This window comes from Perca fluviatilis, chromosome 5 (genome assembly GCF_010015445.1).
Source record: "Perca fluviatilis chromosome 5, GENO_Pfluv_1.0, whole genome shotgun sequence".
Taxonomy (NCBI): domain Eukaryota; kingdom Metazoa; phylum Chordata; class Actinopteri; order Perciformes; family Percidae; genus Perca; species Perca fluviatilis.
In genome coordinates, this window is record NC_053116.1 from 33,880,998 (window position 1) to 33,898,527 (window position 17,530).

Consider the following 17,530-nt stretch of genomic DNA (forward strand, 5'->3'; position numbering starts at 1 on the left):
CCTTTAATCTCCTGTGTCTCCCTCCATAGATGAAATCAAGGCAGAGCTTGAAAAACAAAAGTAAGTATTGTCATGCACATAGCTTTTTCCCTGAATGAATGAATGAATGCACTGCAGTTAGTTTCTTTTTCATTTTCTTATGACACGAGGCAAGAAGTCAAGGTAAGGTTTGCCCTGAAGCAGTCTGCAGTAAACTCCAGCTGCTCACTGTGATTTGTGACTAAGTTGATTTGCTGCTTTTATTATTGCTATTTTGGATTATATCAGCAGCACTTCAAACAGCCTTCAGGTAATATATCTGCTGTTATTTTAACAATATGCCATTATGATTTTCTGAGGTTTAAATGTGAAGCTTAAATGCTCTGTAAAATATAAATGTGCAGTCAAATGTTTACACTTCATCTATTAACATCATCTGCTGGACTTACCATGAGGTTACAATGGGACTGTGTTTGTAGTACACACACTGTTTGCTCTCCTCATCCCTGCAGGGATGGTTCAGTGGTCCCACCCAGAGCCAACTACATCGAGGCCGACAAATATGTGCTGCCCTTCGAGTTGGCCTGTCAGTCAAAGTCCCCCCGGATAGTTAGCACCTCTTTGGACTGTCTGCAGGTCAATACACACACACACACGCACACGCATACACACACAATCCCAAACAGTATTATTTTATTATATAATCCTTTTTAACATCTTATTTACCTGATGTGTTTTATTTCATTTTGGTTCCTGTAATTGGTTGATTGTACTTGTCTCATTGTTCCAATTTGTATTTGTTGTCGTGACTTACTCATGCAAAGCACCTTGTTAGTTTGTTGAGGAAGGTGCTGTATAAATATAGTTATTATATTTTTTATTATAGCTGCTGCATTATGGGAAATGTAGGATCCAGTGTTTTGGGACATGACCTAATACTTGACACTGAAAGTCAGGATAGCTCCGGCTCTGCACCTTTTGATGTTTTAAGATTCCTTTTTAAAATGTGTCTTTTGTAGCCCCCCAACTTTCTAGAAGTGCAATACTAAATCCCCCTAGTAGTGCCCCATTAAAAACATGCTCTCCTTTGATCAAATGAACCCTTAATGACCCTTTTAAACACACAAAAATGAACCCTTCATTTCTCAGTTTCTCACAACTCCCAGTTGAGCAAAACAAACACACCACTGAAATATACCCCTAAACTCACACACATACACCTCCATACAAACAGTCACAAGCGTGCAGTGAATTGTGTGCATCACACTCCACAAAATGACACAAAAGGACCCCAAACTACTCCGAGACGTAGACACTCACCCTGCCTTTGCTGCCCCACTGTGCACGGTTTCTCCACAATAGAAGCTGATCGCGTACGGCCACATCACAGGCAACGCCCCGGACAGCAGAACCCCTGGCAAGAGGCTCATCGACCGGCTGATGGAAACCGTCTGCAACTGCTTCCAGGGCCCGCAGACCGACGAGGGAGTCCAGCTACAGATCATTAAGGTACCCAGAGCCCGTTTGTACATCTGGCAGCCTTTAGATCCTCCAGCTGTCAGTGTAGTTGTTTGTTTGAGACCCAATCAGGCCAAACAGTCAGGGCTGAGACGCCTTAGTTAGCTTTCTGACACGGTTCACAAAAGTGGGGAAAACCTGTTTCTGCATGTTATATCTGTTGTTAGGAAAGGAGTTAAGAAACGTTATATAATATTGGATATTTAAACAAAACTACATATATGTATGCCTTGCTCTGCCTTTTTGTGCGTCTTAATCAAGTTGTTAAACCCATGATGTAATACTTAATACCTATGATCACACAAAAAAAAATTCAACTGATGAATTTCTTGTTACTGAATTTTCCCTCAAAATGTTAAGACTGACATCCTTAATTTGTTGCACCTTAAAGTAATAATCTTGAAGATTTTCATTTAAATGAATGTCTGTTTAGTCACTATTTATTGACAAACAAAAAGCCTGGGTGCAGCTCTGTCCCTCCACCATAAAGATTCTGGGATTGGTTCCCAGTAATGGTACCTTGGGCTTGGTTGTGTGTTCCAACAAACACAGTTGGCCATGTTTGCAGGTAGGAATGAGGAAACAAAATGGTGGTTGAGCCGGTAGCCCAGTGATGAAGGCATTTGCAGTATTACTAACTGGGTGTCTGTGGTGACATTCCTGGGAAAATCCCAAGCGACGCACAGTCAGTGGCGCGCTTTCCTCAACCAGCAGTGGTTGGTCAGCCAGAGAGCGTAGGCGGAGCTAACGCAACAGACTCGCTCTTCAACTTACTTGTGTGTGAAGCTGTGTACTATTTTTTTTATTTTTTTTTCCCTGGCGCCTGTTTCACAAAAGCAGAACATATACATCCAGGATAACTGATAAAGCAAGGCTTGACCTAGTCTAATCTGTGCGTTCTGGCTTGGTGTGTTTCACGAAGGCCAAGCCAGGCTGAGGAGGAGCGACTAGGTCGAGCCAGGCTGATGCCAAAATGGAGAATACACATTGTACATACTTTAAACAGAGTGAGCAGCAACTTCTTGTCGAAGTATAATGACGTGAAACACATTATTTGTATAAAAAGAAAAGAAACCCAGCCGCTGTAATGAAACGGCGAGAAAGCGTAGCAGACGATTGCGGACCGACTGAATGCGTAAATAACCTAAATATATACATTAATTGACCACTGCTCTGATTGAAACAGTCATAATCCTACCATTCAAGGATTAGGCTACTAATCATTTGCACAAATTAACAGTTGTACTATTTGCCTTAAAAGTAAGCAGAAGATAATGTTACTCAGGAAATTTAGCATGAAGATCAATTTTCTAGAACGCTAGAATATGATGCGTAAATATCTTTCACTCTGTTCCTCCCTCTCCCTCATGGGCTAAAATATAAACGTTCTAAGTCATATTAACTTCCACTGCTCACTTTTAATGCAAAGTGTACAACGGTTTGTTTTTGCAAATGACAGTGACTCATTGAATGCTTTCAATTAAGAGCAGTAATTCATAAATGTATATTTTTAGACTATCATTCAGTCGGTCCGCTATTATCTGCCACACGTTTTTTATTTTTATAGAGGACGAGTTTCCTTCTCTACATACATATTATATGCCTTGCTCCCTCGTATATATTGACATAGAAAATAAATACACTGAAGAAATTGGACTCTAAAATCTATCTAATCTAACTATAAAGATAATTAAGTGATAAATTCCATGCACACTGTAGACATGAATGGAAGAGAAACAAACATGATCCTTATTGTTAAAGAATTAGAAGAGCGACGACTACACACGATGAAACTTCAAAAACAAGTGAAAATGAGATCCAAAAACACACCTGCAATTACCGCTTATCGCCATAGGTGCCATCACAGACAACGAAACCGAGATCTTCGAGATTGTAATGAATGTAAAGAGCAGAAAGGTGGCATGGGTTAAATAAATTCTTGCTTTCCTTTCTGAAAACGTTTCTGTAGCAGCGCTGCTGCTGCGGACCTCTGTTTACACAGGACACCACGCACTCAGGAAGGAATGTTTTACACAGCTCTTTATTTTGCCGACTTCACATTGGCAGAGGCGTATTGTGTCAGACAGATCTCGCAGAGTTAATTCGCTCCCACCTGGCCCAAGGCTCTCAGTCGCGAATGTCCAGACTCCCCCTGTTCAGTCTCTCTCACCATCACAGTTCTTTTCTCTGTGTCTTCACTTCTCAGTGTCGGCAGTTTTCTCTCCCCTCCCCCCCGGCTCGCTACTGTTTTTAAAAGGGAGAGCATGATTAGACAACTCGCTACAGGTGTAACAATCAGTCCCTCCCTGCCTGCTCACCTGAGCAACCACCTCCTCCCCCCACTTTTTCCCTTTGCTTTATTGTTGTTTAGCTTTTTTGTGCAAAAAGCCCAAAGTCCACCCCAAAGGGACTTACCATCTCCAACAGAAAACACTGTTCACAAACTGCTCCAAACAGCTCTATTGTAGTCCAGCCTTTACTTCAGAGACAGACGTGCGTCACTTTGTAACACACGTTATAATGCTCACCTAGCTGCTAGCATGGCACGCCCTCATACTCTGCTTCTGATTGGCTAGCAGTACTTACCTAGGTAGTGCGCATGTGCGACTCCCAACAAAGATGGAACAGAAGTGCGATGCCTCACTCTGTAGCTAAAACAGAGAGCTCAACACACAGGGTGAAAAGAGGAGCTGCAGCAATGTGCAGTACAACAAAAATATGGTGTTTTCTGAAAATTAAACCATGTAAACCTATTACTATATAAGCTCTAAAAACAATTATGAACCTGAAAATCAGCGTAATATGAGCACTTTAAAATGTCCAATATCCAGTACTGTCATTTTTTTAATTTGTGAGAGAGGATCGACTTAATATTTAATATTTAGTTTATAATGTAGCTTGGTAATACATCCTAATCAGTGCACACTTTCACCATCTTTCTCAGACTTTTTTTATCACATTTATTTACATTTACTGGTCACTTCTTTGGCATGACAACCTGCCTTTGTGTTTGCACAGTAGATGTGATTCATAACCGCGGCCTCCTGAAGTTACCTCTCCTTGAAATACACATGGTTGTTTGGAAAGGGCAAAGTCTCTCCTGCTTTAGGACTCGCACAGTTTTATTGCTGTTGATCTAAGATTTATAGCAGATTGTTAGCATCTGTTTTACATTCACCACTGAATGACACCTGAATGTCAGTGCAGTTAATTTAGGCTGACTAATACAAACTTAAACACAAAATGTTATATATATATATATATATATATAAATATATAAATAAATTATTAGAATAATAAATATATATAATTTTTTTATTATTCTAATAATTTTTCTAAAATCTGAAAGTTAAACTCTGTACCAAACATGTAGCAGAGAATGAGAAAACTATACTTTATATAATCTACCACATCAGTGGGGAAGTGGAGTGGTGATTCAGCAGGTGCAGCAGCAGCAGCGTCTCCTAAACAAGACATCCTGTCTGATAACTGTTGACTTGACTTCCTTTTCTCTCCGTCCAGGCCCTGCTGACGGCGGTGACCTCCCCGCACATAGAGATCCACGAGGGCACGGTGCTCCTTACCGTCAGAACCTGCTACAATATCTACCTGGCCAGCCGCAACCTCATCAACCAGACCACCGCTAAGGCCACCCTCACACAGATGCTCAACGTTATCTTCACACGCATGGAAAACCAGGCCGTTAGTGCATTAAAACTTTGTACCTCTAGCCATACAACTGATGTCACTTTTTGGCCAAACATGGGGAAATTATTTCTTTCTTCTCTGCACTTTCCTTTTACATTACATTGAATGGCCAAAAGGGACTTCAGTACGTTAGAATGTTTGATTAAAGTGATAAAAGAAAGACATTTAATTTTCTGTTAAGCAATATGCTTAATGAATAAAAAAGAAAATAAAGAGCCTTCTTGGCTGCACAAAGGCAACAACATGAGGAGGAAGGCAAGGCTTAGACTTGATTTATAACTGGCTGGCTAGGGTTTGATGCTTCTATCTGTGTAACCTTCTATCTGTGTAACCAGTACACACCACAGTAGTTCTCCACATTGCTCAACAAATGTGACCATGTCAATTCACTGCACGTCCTCAAACATATGTGTCAAAGCCTTTCTAATCATAACAGCCCCAGCCATAACTACAACCATGGCCATAATCGCAGCACAGCTATATAGCCATGTCCACCTAATCACAGCTACAGCTTGTCTCAGTCGCAGCAGCCGCTTTTCAATAAATAGCTTACGCTAATTATCGTAACATTAGCTACTGAGACCTGTGGCCGAGGAGCTTTTGTGACCATCAGCACGACATAGTGGCAAACAGACCAACTTCAACTAATTGACTGAAGTCTAAACATAAAATGCATTAACCATTAGGTTGACATGACTGCTTAAGTGGCGCCAAACTCTTACCTGATACGACCCAATTGCTATGAATCTAGCTAAGTTTTGTTTCAGCGCCAATCCTGCATCCAGTCCTACAACCATAGCTGCCACTCTGCTGTGGTCAGTGGTCACAGCCTGTGGCTATGGCTGCAGTCGGAGCTTGGCCCTGCTAAACATTAGTGGAGGTTTTGGTTGTTCACATTGGAATATCGTTGAATCACAGGCTCACCACTGGTGTTTGATGTGAATCAGCTATTCACGTTCAGCAATAATATGTTTAATAATGAATTGACAATTTATTTTAATCCAATTCTTCCAAATTCCCTTGTGTAAAACAATTCCTCTACATGGCTGCTCTACTCCTTCCGCTGCCTCCACAGGCTCTGGAGGCTCAGGAGCAGGAGAAGGACCGGCTTCGTCTGCCCCAGCAGAACCCGTCCCCAGTCCCTGGTAATCGGAGGTCCAGCTCCCCCCGGTCTGACCGGACACCTACTCCGGAGCTCCAGCACTCCCTATCCCCGGCAGCCAGTTCTCCAGACCTCGCTGCCACCAACCCCACCAGCTCCACGCCCCCACCGCCAGCCCCCGACCTGGACCAGGACCAAGCGTCAGACACACCATCAATCAATGGAGAACCTGAGGGCGGCAACGCTCCGATTAATGGAGGAGCAGAACAGATCGCACCATCCGGAAGTACGTGTCAACTTGGGTTCCCAGCTTTCAGTTTTAAATTGAAGTTCCATTTTGAAGTTTAAAGAATGTCCCCCTTGGTTTTTCCTCCAACTCTTTCAGGAAACTCTGAGGGTGTAACGGTGGATTGTGCTGCTTTCATATAATAGCTTCTCTAATCTTCATGATTCATTTGTTTACATCAGATTCAGTTTTTGCAGATCAAGCTGGAGAGACACCTCCTACAGCAGCTGAGCCAGCTGAGGAAGGGGACAAACCGGAGAGCAGTCCAAATCCAGCAGAGTCAGCAGCGCCGGAAGGAGAGGAGGGAGAGCAACAGCCAACACAGATACACAGCGGTACAGGTCCCAACTTACTCGTCTATTCTATTTTTCTCTTTGTTATCCTCTCAACGCTTGTTGGCGAAAGTGTTTTTCTTTAATGGTCATGACGTTAAAATATTCGTTCCGGCCTCTCCTCCAGGAGATGAGCACCCAGCCCACCCTGTCGATGAGCAGACAGAAGTGGCTCCCCCCGGAGTCAGAACAGAGGGTCAGCATATGAACGGCATCATTGAGGACCGCTCTTCTGTTTCCTCCACAGATATGCTGGTGAGAGGTGTTAATACCATCAGTTGTTAACCAGTAGTTTGCTGAGAGGATACACAGTGGGGGAAAAAAAACAAGTTGCTTGTGGATCCATTATTCTATTGTGGTTAGGTATGAAATAAATCTTAAATTTGATGCTTAAACGAGTGCATTGCATTTCTACCTTAGCGGCCTGACGTGATGTTTCGTACCTTCACCTCAGCTAAAAGTGGATAAAGCTGCTGAACAGGAGCAAAAATAATTGGCCATATCAAAGTGATGACAGATCATACCGGTTATATTGTTTATCCTTAACTGCTGTTATGATCTTCACTAAAGCTTCAGAGTAAAGGGAATTTGATTCAAGTTTGTGAGTGTTTTATTTTGTTTGTTGTAAACCTTTTTAAGCGTGTGCACACGTAGAGTATGTGCAAGTATACAGGCAGCCCTGCCTATGACCAGACATGGCCAGAAAGCTTAGTTCCTGTGTGTAGAAATGTTAGAAATATCAGTTTTATAAAACATCTGCACTGTTTAGTTCCTCTCATCAGTCCCACTTGTGCACAGCCAAAGCAAGTTGAAGAGAGCAGAGTTCAGTAATCATAACGGAAAACTGGTAAGCGGCAAAATGCACTCGCTGCTACCAGAACGTGATGAGTAAAAGTTACCCTGTTGATAAGATGATTGCCTCTGGACACATTTGGAGTCCAGCCACAAACCATAATCCATATGGAAGTGTCCCAGCACAGAAACAGTTTAGGGCTTGACAAATCGGAGCTGTTGCTTTCCTTTTTTTGACGAAGACTAGGGGTGTGAATCTTCACCGGTCTCACAATTTAAATCGATTCGATGTCACGATGCGTCACCTCCTCAATTTTATTATATATTGCTGCACATGGTTTTAATCAACAAATTCAAGCAGTCAGATAGGAACTCCCCTTTTCTATTGTATCTGCTCTTAAAAAAGACACTTCCAGAATGTAGCAGAGTCCCAACATAGCAGACATACAAAAGGCAAAAAAAAAAAAAACGTGACCGGAAAATCAACAAGTAACATCAGTAGGCAATGATCGATTATGGACTGTCACTGCATCGATGCAATGATTCATTTAAAAATCCCTAATGTGGACGTGTTGCTTGCATAAAAAAAGTTGAGATTGACTTTCTTCCTCTGTCTCAGGATGCTGAGGCCCTGCAGGGACCCCACGGCGCCGCTCGATTCTCCCACATCCTGCAGAAAGACGCCTTTCTAGTGTTCCGCTCTCTGTGCAAACTCTCCATGAAGCCTCTGGCTGAAGGACCTCCAGACCCAAAGTGAGTGTTGTGTTTCATATGACTTCTAAATGCACGATAACTTTTTGTAAAGATTATTTTTGTTGGGGCTTTATTATAGAGTGACAGTGGATAGACGGGAAAGGGGGAGAGAGATGGGGGATGACACGCAGCAAAGGGCAGCAGGTTAGATTTGAACCCGCACTGCAGCAGGACTCAGCCAACATGGGGCGAACACTCTTACTGGGTGAGCTAGAGGCCGCTCCAATGCACGATAACTTAGCATAGCCAAATCCTCTTAAGTCTTACCTCATCTCAGTTGGCCACATTTCTGTTTTACATCAAACCATTAAGATATATATTTGTTAGACGATTCTCGTAACATCCTGAACTAGAATCTTTTCATATGATGATGACTTCTGTGGTAGCACGCAACAAGTGTCTTAAATCATCAACGCTCGTACTCTGAAAACCTTCCTTGACCCACTTTTGGTCCGACATATGGCAACAGTTTGCCAAAATGAATATGAATGCCTTTCGCTTACGCACAGCGCTTCATCTCAGTAGCCACAGGTTAACTTGCCCTTTTCCATCCTTGTGTGGCCCTGTCATCTCTAGTTACTGTAACACTAGACCCTGAGCCAGTCTGCGTGAATAGGTCAGAGTAAACTGAGCCCGGAAGAAGCTCACAAAGAAGTCAGACTGGCCTACATTAAATAAATACCATGATGAAACACCATTATATCTTGTATTTCCCTCAACTTTGAGTAAACTGGAACACTATTCATTGATGGAAGGCACATCTGTGTCTACTGAGCATGTTGCTGTATATGCTGCTTTAGTGTCTTTGTCGGTTTCCTTTTTTTATATGTACACGTAAGGCATGAAGTGTAACTGATGCCCATACAATCCCTGTCCTCTGCAGGTCCCATGAGTTGCGGTCCAAGATTGTCTCCCTGCAGCTGCTGCTGTCTGTGCTGCAGGGCGCCGGGCCGGTGTTCCGCACACACGAGATGTTTGTCAACGCCATCAAACAGTATCTGTGCGTGGCGCTGTCCAAAAATGGCGTCTCCTCTGTGCCTGAGGTCTTTGAACTCTCTCTGGCTATCTTCCTCACCTTGCTCTCCCACTTCAAGGTCCACCTGAAGATGCAGATTGAGGTACAGACGCAGAGTAACCGTAACGGACTGTCTCATCTTTTATTATTTGTCTGGCATAGCTACGACTGAAGAGGAAAATGTACCTGTTGCTGCTTGTTTGACTAAAGAGTCACTTAATCTCCTGACTTCTATCTCCTGTCGTCCACCTCGTCTCAGGTGTTTTTCCGGGAGATCTTTCTGACCATCCTGGAGACATCGACCAGCTCCTTTGAGCACAAGTGGATGGTTATCCAGACACTAACACGCATCTGTGCAGGTACAAATCCACTGACCCAAGCTTTTCTCAACTTATAACTGAAGAATTTGACATACACAGTCAAACTAAACCCCTTACAGACATGGAGTACAGTACATCAAGCTGTTAAAGTGATGGCTTTTTATCGTTTAGACATAGGAGACTTATGTTAATGTCACTTACAGCTTTATTTTAGACATGACAGGACATTTCTAGAAAGAGCCAAATGCTTGCCCCATATTTGGCAACAGACGTGATGGAAGAAGAGTGTTTTCTGTTGGCTTACAGGCTGCATCACCGATCAATTTTAGTTTTCTGAGTACGCAGGAAGATCGCCTCTTCTCTCCTTGCCAATCTAAACGCATTGTTTTGTAATGTCTGACACAGAATACCAAGGCATTGGCTCATTTATTCATCCACGCAGTTTGCATGAATGAAAGTTGTAAATATGAGGAGGGAGACAACTGTGGTTGTATGAGGATTATTTTTGAACAGTTTAAGATTTTTCCTATACACTAATCTGACGTGAGAATAATCTCTTCAACTGTCTATGCAGGAAAACCATTAGCATGGATATGAGAAGTGCTGCAAGTCAAGTCATTATTGTATTTACTACCTCACTTGTACAGTGTATTGTCTTAAGAAATACATTTTACTGAATACAATGTTTTGAAAGTTTTTGTTATACCTTTCTTCCCTCCCCCAGACGCCCAGTGTGTGGTTGACATCTACGTGAACTATGACTGTGACTTGAATGCAGCCAACATCTTTGAGCGCCTTGTGAACGACCTGTCTAAGATCGCTCAGGGCAGGAGTGGTCAGGAGCTTGGGATGACTCCTCTGCAGGTACACGTAGACTCAGGGATTCAGTGTTGCGTATTGTAAGGATCAACATAGGAGCGCAAGTTTAAAAAAGAAAAATAGGTTATCTTTCTGGTCAAGGACAGAAAATGACTTCTCAATCTTTCATATTTATAATTGAAATCCTAGTTATTAAATTGGCACTAAACATACTGTATCTCTAAAACTATAAGCACCTAGTTGTAATGTCACCAGGGGTGAGGCAGGACTCTTTTGGTCATAGTTTCATATGTCACGTTTTGTGTGTAACATGACGTATGTGAATGTGTGTGACTGTGTAAACGAACAGGGTGGTTCTATATTAATCCACAGGAGCTGAGCCTACGTAAAAAGGGTTTGGAGTGCCTGGTGTCCATCCTCAAATGTATGGTGGAGTGGAGCAAAGACATGTATGTCAATCCAAACCTTCAAGCTAACCTTGGTAAGTGTGCAGTGTACAGTAAATATGTGAAGAACGCACAGGAGAGCGGGGGAAGTCTAAACATGTAATTCTTATTTGCAGGGCAGGAGCATCCATCCGATAGTGAGGGAGGAGAGCTGAAGCTCCCAGATCCACTGGCAGGACGTCGAGACAGCATCAGTTCGCTAGACTCCACCGTCTCCTCCATCGCCGCGGTTTCCCAGGCAGACCACCCGGAGCAGTACGAGGTTATCAAACAGCAGAAGGACATCATCGAGCACGGCATCGAACTGTGAGCCCTTTTTTTTTTTCTCAACCTGGTTAGGGTCACTTAGGATTAGCCTTCATCAATGGAACAGGACTACATAGTGGGATGTTGTCACCTTGATACTTAATGCTTTTGGTTGTTGTTTAGGAAAGATGAGCATCGATGTCTTCCTCTTTTCTCTCCCCAGTTTCAACAAGAAGCCGAAGCGAGGTATCCAGTACCTGCAGGACCAGGGCATGCTGGGTTCCACAGCCGAGGACATCGCCCAGTTCCTACACCAGGAGGACCGACTGGACACTGTGAGGGAATGCACAAACTTAAAATATACAGCGCTCTGTGTGTTCTCAATGAACAAAACTGTTTATTCACGTTAGCAATCCTCCAACTGCTTTACCTCTGCACTCACAGACCCAGGTGGGAGAGTTCGTGGGCGAGAACATCAAGTTCAACAAAGAAGTGATGTACTGTTATGTGGACCAGTTGGACTTTTGCGGGCGGGACTTTGTCTCGGCACTCCGAGCGTTCCTGGAAGGCTTCAGGCTGCCTGGTGAGGCCCAGAAGATTGACAGGCTGATGGAGAAGTTTGCTGCTCGATACTTGGAGTGCAACCAGGGGTAAGACCCACTTTAGATTTCCTTTTGAAATATAAAGGCTGATTTACGGTTCTGCATTAAATCGACGGCGTGGGTACATATGTAGGTACGTGGAGATACCGACCCTACGCCGTAGCCTGACATGCACCTCCTTAAAAAAAAAAATTGAACTACACGTCACCGAGATGCTCGGCTGTGGCTTGGTAGCGTTGCATTTCCCCCTAATCACGTTTGGGTTCTCCTTCTCCATAAACGACATGAAATCAAGGAGAGGGTTAACTTTTCTTGCTTCAGATTTCCCACCGTGGTCAGAAAGCGTAGGGGAGACGCTTTGTTTCTATCACTGACTACGTTTACATGCAGCCAATAACCCGTTCAAAACCGGAATAATAGCAATAACCCGGTCGCGCCGCGCCATGTAAACACCGGCAAAAACCCGAATATGCTACCTGGGTTACCCTTTTCTAACCCAAAATTTTGGTCATGTAACCGCGTATCGGCATATCCCCATCAAAAGGAACATTGATTTGTGGTCTGCGCATGTTCTATTCGCAAGGAATCTTGGTCTTTTGAGTAGAGGAACTTCTTGTATGCGCCAGAAAACATAGTTATAATAATAATTATATACTATAATAATATAGTTATATATATGTCAATGCAGAAAACCTGGCGCGCAGTATACCGGAAGTAAACAAGAAGTAGAGGTAAACATGGGACGACGCGGGCACAGCACCACACTTTTGGGGCGAGGAGGAAACCAATTTCTTTATTAGTGTGGTGAAAACCATGAATATAATGTCTTTTGTTACGGCAGAAAGTACCGAGATAGTGAGATTTATAAGAAGGTGACCGAAAAGTTATCGCGTCTTAAGGTTGTCCGTAAGCTACGTCCAGACGCTAACCGTAGTCGCCGTTTACGTCGGGATATTGCCAATTGATTACAAATGCCATGTAGGAGTAACTCTCTCTGCTCACGCACGTAAACGGGTTATTCAGATGTTTCAGAAACCCGAATAGTGACCTTAACCCGACCATAACCCGAAAATTAACAGCTTGTAAACGTAATTACTGTCTCTAAGCGTCCTCGCTCCGAAGCTAATCACCGTCACTCTCTGACTCGCTCGACTACACACTCCCCACGCAAAAACACATGCCGGCCCTGCCATTTGCTTAGAGATTGACGCACACACCAACGCACAAGTATAAACTTCAGGCCATTTACTACGGCCAGAGCTTTGCGTGGAGCCTCCGCACAACCATAAATCAGCCTCAAAAGACCAGAGATAGCTCTTTTTATTTTTAGTCGCATAAGTTTATGTATAATTAAAAAGAAAACAAATGACTAACCGTTGCACTGATATGTGTTCTCTTTTGCAGCCAGACTCTGTTTGCCAGTGCAGATACTGCCTACGTGCTGGCATACTCCATCATTATGCTCACCACAGACCTGCACAGTCCTCAGGTTAGAACGGTGGACTGTTTTATGTCCTGTCACTATCTTAACCATGATCTCTATACGTGGGCCACTTTATCATCCAGAATGCAACTGGATCTTGTCTTTCTTGCGTCTTTCTTGCATCTGAAATTTAAAGTCTGGGAAAAGCATGTGTAAAATATAGCGCACTGTGAGACACACACAGAGACGATAGCCATGGAGGGGAAGTGAGAGAGAGAGAGAGCGAGGGAGAGACGCACACAATGAGACAATGAAAACACTTTATTGACGGCAGTAAGGACTTTTTTTGCAGTAAATATACATTACAAAAATATACATGCATACATACATCACCACAGCACAACGCAAAACAAAAGAGCAGCAGCAACAGTCTTTTATTTTTTATTTTTTCCTCCACACAATTGTACCTGCCAGTTTCCCTCAGTAGCTTTCTGCTTTCAGCTTCAGTTTCATAACTTGAGATTTTAACTGTGTCGGGCTCGGACATAAATATCTTAATGCCTGTTGGACGCCGGCCGGGCTCGGTTACTGCTCTGTCGGAGGCCAGCCGGGCTCGGACAGAAAAATGCGGCCCAATCCGCACTCTAATCCAGACCAGTGTGATATGACAACCTGTAAGACTTATTAAATTGGCTTGTTATATATTTTTTTATTTTTACAGATACAATATAGTCAAAAGAGTTCAAACTTAACCCCCCCCACACGCACACGCACACGCACACGCACACACACACGCACACACACACACACACACACACACACACACACACACACACACACTACATTTTTATTTCTGCTGCACTGCTTCTCAGACCCAGACCTCTCAGGTCGTCTGGGACAGGTCTACTTGTTGTCCCCAGAGTCAGAACTAAACAGGGAGAAGCAGCGTTCAGTTTTTATGCTCCACATAGCTGGAACAAACTCCCAGAAAACTGCAGGTCCACTGCAACTCTCAGTTCTTTTAAATCAAGGCTCAAGACCTTTCTTTTTGATGTTGCCTTTCTTTAAATAATTGTTAAATTTCTTATACTGAAGTTGCATTGTTGAAACTATATGACAATCAATATAAGCATATAAAGAGAATTAAAAAGTAAGACCAGTGGGACCGGCCTGTTCTGCTTTTATATTTTTAACTGTTTTTAACTGCTCTTTAATGTTTAATTTCTTATACTGCACTGTAACTTTTATTCTCGTATTTGATCTGTTTTTAATTGTTTTTATGTAAAGCACTTTGAATTGCCCTGTTGCTGAAATGTGCTATACAAATGAAGCTGCCTTGCCTTGCCCAGACATCTGCAGTGTGCATCAAATTAGCAAATCAGTTGAACTGTGGCTGGGTTCATTCATGTCTGCAGTTTAGTAATTACCCTGCTTAATATTGCAGTGAAACAAAATGTTTTTATCTCGGCAGTAATTTGCAGCAGGCTTAGTAAATCTCCCCCAGTGTATAAAGACCAAACAATGATAGAAGCTTACACCTGATTATGGCAAGACATTAGGCAGCTTATTTGTGGGGGATTTTATTTTAAAATAGGCAATGCTTGAATAGCTCAGCAGGAAATGTTTTCCACTGTGTCCCATTCCTACACTCCCAATTTCCTCCCTTTTTAATGAATCACTCCAACTGCCTTTCTCGATCTTCTTCATTCATATAGGTGAAGAACAAGATGACAAAGGAGCAGTACATCAAGATGAATCGCGGTATTAACGACAGTAAGGACCTCCCTGAAGAGTATCTATCTTCCATTTACGATGAGATCGCAGGCAAGAAGATTGCCATGAAGGAGAGCAAAGAGTACTCAATCACCCCAAAGTCCACCAAGCAGAGTGAGTACTTGTCTCCATTCATTCTGTCAGGATTACTCACTGACATAAAAGTTTTCTCTGAAGTTTGCTTCTGTCCCACACTGGCTGGTAAAAAAACAAAAAGACAACCGACTAGTGATGTATCACAGTGGTGTCCTCTAGGCTCAGGATCTCCCTGACACTATTCACTGGTAAAAAAAAAAAAAAAAAAGGCCTTTTTTTTTCCCCCCGGGGCCCCCCCAAAAACAACGCGCGTCTGCTGTACAACATGGAGATGGAGCAGATGGCGAAGACCGCTAAAGCTCTGATGGAGGCTGTCAGCCACGCTCAGGCTCCCTTCTTCAGCGCTACACACCTGGAGCATGTCAGGCCCATGTTCAAGGTGCTACTTTTTACTCCGTTCATTTCCTTTACATTCCTGGTCTTTGAACAGTGGAATTTATATTATAACCATAGAGGCAAACTGTTGCACCAATATAGTGGTTTGCCTACCTTTTTAGAAATGTACACGTGCCGATAATTTGCGTATGTTGTAGCTGGCGTGGACCCCCTTGCTGGCAGCGTTCAGCGTGGGACTGCAGGACTGTGACGACCCAGAGGTGGCTTCACTGTGTCTGGAGGGCATTCGATGTGCCATCAGGATCGCCTGCATCTTCAGCATGCAGGTCTAATGATCTTTTACACACACATTGAGCCTGATGTTTATATTGCATGATTATGTCACATGAACATGACATTGGCTCAGTGTTTAAAACGGCATGAAACTGTGACTGGCCTTCCTGTCTGTAGTTGGAGCGAGACGCATACGTCCAAGCCTTGGCCAGATTCACCCTGCTGACGGCCAGTTCCAGCATCACAGAGATGAAGCAGAAGAACATTGACACCATCAAGACCCTGATCACTGTAGCCCACACGGACGGAAACTACCTGGGCAACTCCTGGCATGAGGTGACTCCCTATTGAGGAGTTAGGAGTTATGAGCAGTAGTAGCATAGGCAAAACATATTATTGAATCTCAGAAATGACTGATAGATACAGTGATAGACTTCAGATAACTTGCACATACACTCAGCTGCCAATTTGTTAGATACACCTAGAACAAACTAATGCAGTCTTACTACAACAGCACTGCAATATATCCTCCCTTCATGGATTTTCAGTTTTAATTTGATCTTGCCAGTGTTTACTTACAGCCTTTTGCCAATGGATTGGTAAATATGATTGAGATTTATTTTGGGGCATAGTTTTTCATATGTAACCTAGATAGCTTAGTCACTTATATTTGCCTATGAACACGAGACAAACATAAAAAGAAGTCGCTTTTCTTGCATTTTGAATCTAAAAACTGAATATTTTAAAGTGCCACTGTCGGAGAACTACAATAAATCATCATTTCTACTTTGTGAGTGTCCTCAAACGGTGATGTCACACTCTCCTAGAAGTAGTCCTTCTCAGTGTAGGAAGCTTCGTAAATAACTTTTAGTGCTTTTAATCTTTGGTCAACTTTCAGCGCAAAAGATAGATTGTGAGATGCTTGATAAATATGGCCCTGGTAAATTGTATTCTTGCATCCCAAGGAAAATGCCTCAACCATTAGAGTTGAGTAATAAAAGTGCTAATTTATGATCACTGTTAAGGATATAGTTTTCATATGAACTGGATCCAAACTGTTCTCAGGTCATCATATCTATTCTAAAAAATTTGTTGTAGATCTTGAGGTGCATCAGTCAGCTGGAGCTCGCCCAGTTGATCGGCACAGGGGTAAAGACGCGCTACATCTCAGGGGTGGTCCGGGACAAGGAGGCTGGCATCAAGGGCTTACCCTCTGGCACAGAGGAGTTCATGCCCCTGGGTCTGGGTAAGACACACACACACACACACACACACACACACACACACACACACACACACACACACACACACACACACACACACACACACACACACACACACACACACACACACACACACACACACACACACACACACACACACACACACACACACCATAACTTCTATTCACAATTTAACCCCCTGACTCTTAAAATCACCTGCTAATTTGTCTCTATCTTGAGGATTCTCATCAAAACTACAAGTTACTGTTGTGCTTCTACAGTAATAGCTAAGGCCATATGGTCAAAGTTAACTTTTTCAAGCCACTGAATGTCCAATTTTAACTTCAAAGAAGCTATTGTTTAATGTAAAAATGGTGTTGTTCTTTGTTTGTAACAGCACACACGCATGCTGTATTAATACCTTTTCCACTGTGCTATTACAAGTTGTGATGCCTGACTGTATACATTAGCTCGTGTTAAATGTGTTT

General features: G+C 42.9%; 1 protein-coding gene across 1 annotated transcript in view; it reads left to right on the forward strand.

Annotated features, from left to right (window-relative positions):
* Positions 1 to 17,530, forward strand: part of arfgef2 (ADP-ribosylation factor guanine nucleotide-exchange factor 2 (brefeldin A-inhibited)) — a 31,562-nt gene that overhangs the window by 2,549 nt on the left and 11,483 nt on the right. The window contains exons 2-22 of the mRNA XM_039799577.1: positions 30 to 60; positions 492 to 615; positions 1,342 to 1,488; positions 5,020 to 5,199; positions 6,281 to 6,593; positions 6,776 to 6,928; positions 7,053 to 7,180; positions 8,337 to 8,470; positions 9,354 to 9,588; positions 9,745 to 9,844; positions 10,530 to 10,669; positions 10,997 to 11,105; positions 11,187 to 11,376; positions 11,540 to 11,651; positions 11,761 to 11,966; positions 13,323 to 13,407; positions 15,057 to 15,228; positions 15,420 to 15,589; positions 15,744 to 15,872; positions 15,997 to 16,155; positions 16,918 to 17,065. Coding sequence (XP_039655511.1) covers positions 30 to 60; positions 492 to 615; positions 1,342 to 1,488; positions 5,020 to 5,199; positions 6,281 to 6,593; positions 6,776 to 6,928; positions 7,053 to 7,180; positions 8,337 to 8,470; positions 9,354 to 9,588; positions 9,745 to 9,844; positions 10,530 to 10,669; positions 10,997 to 11,105; positions 11,187 to 11,376; positions 11,540 to 11,651; positions 11,761 to 11,966; positions 13,323 to 13,407; positions 15,057 to 15,228; positions 15,420 to 15,589; positions 15,744 to 15,872; positions 15,997 to 16,155; positions 16,918 to 17,065 — 3,165 coding nt within the window. The remainder of the gene's footprint in view (positions 1 to 29; positions 61 to 491; positions 616 to 1,341; positions 1,489 to 5,019; positions 5,200 to 6,280; positions 6,594 to 6,775; positions 6,929 to 7,052; positions 7,181 to 8,336; positions 8,471 to 9,353; positions 9,589 to 9,744; positions 9,845 to 10,529; positions 10,670 to 10,996; positions 11,106 to 11,186; positions 11,377 to 11,539; positions 11,652 to 11,760; positions 11,967 to 13,322; positions 13,408 to 15,056; positions 15,229 to 15,419; positions 15,590 to 15,743; positions 15,873 to 15,996; positions 16,156 to 16,917; positions 17,066 to 17,530) is intronic.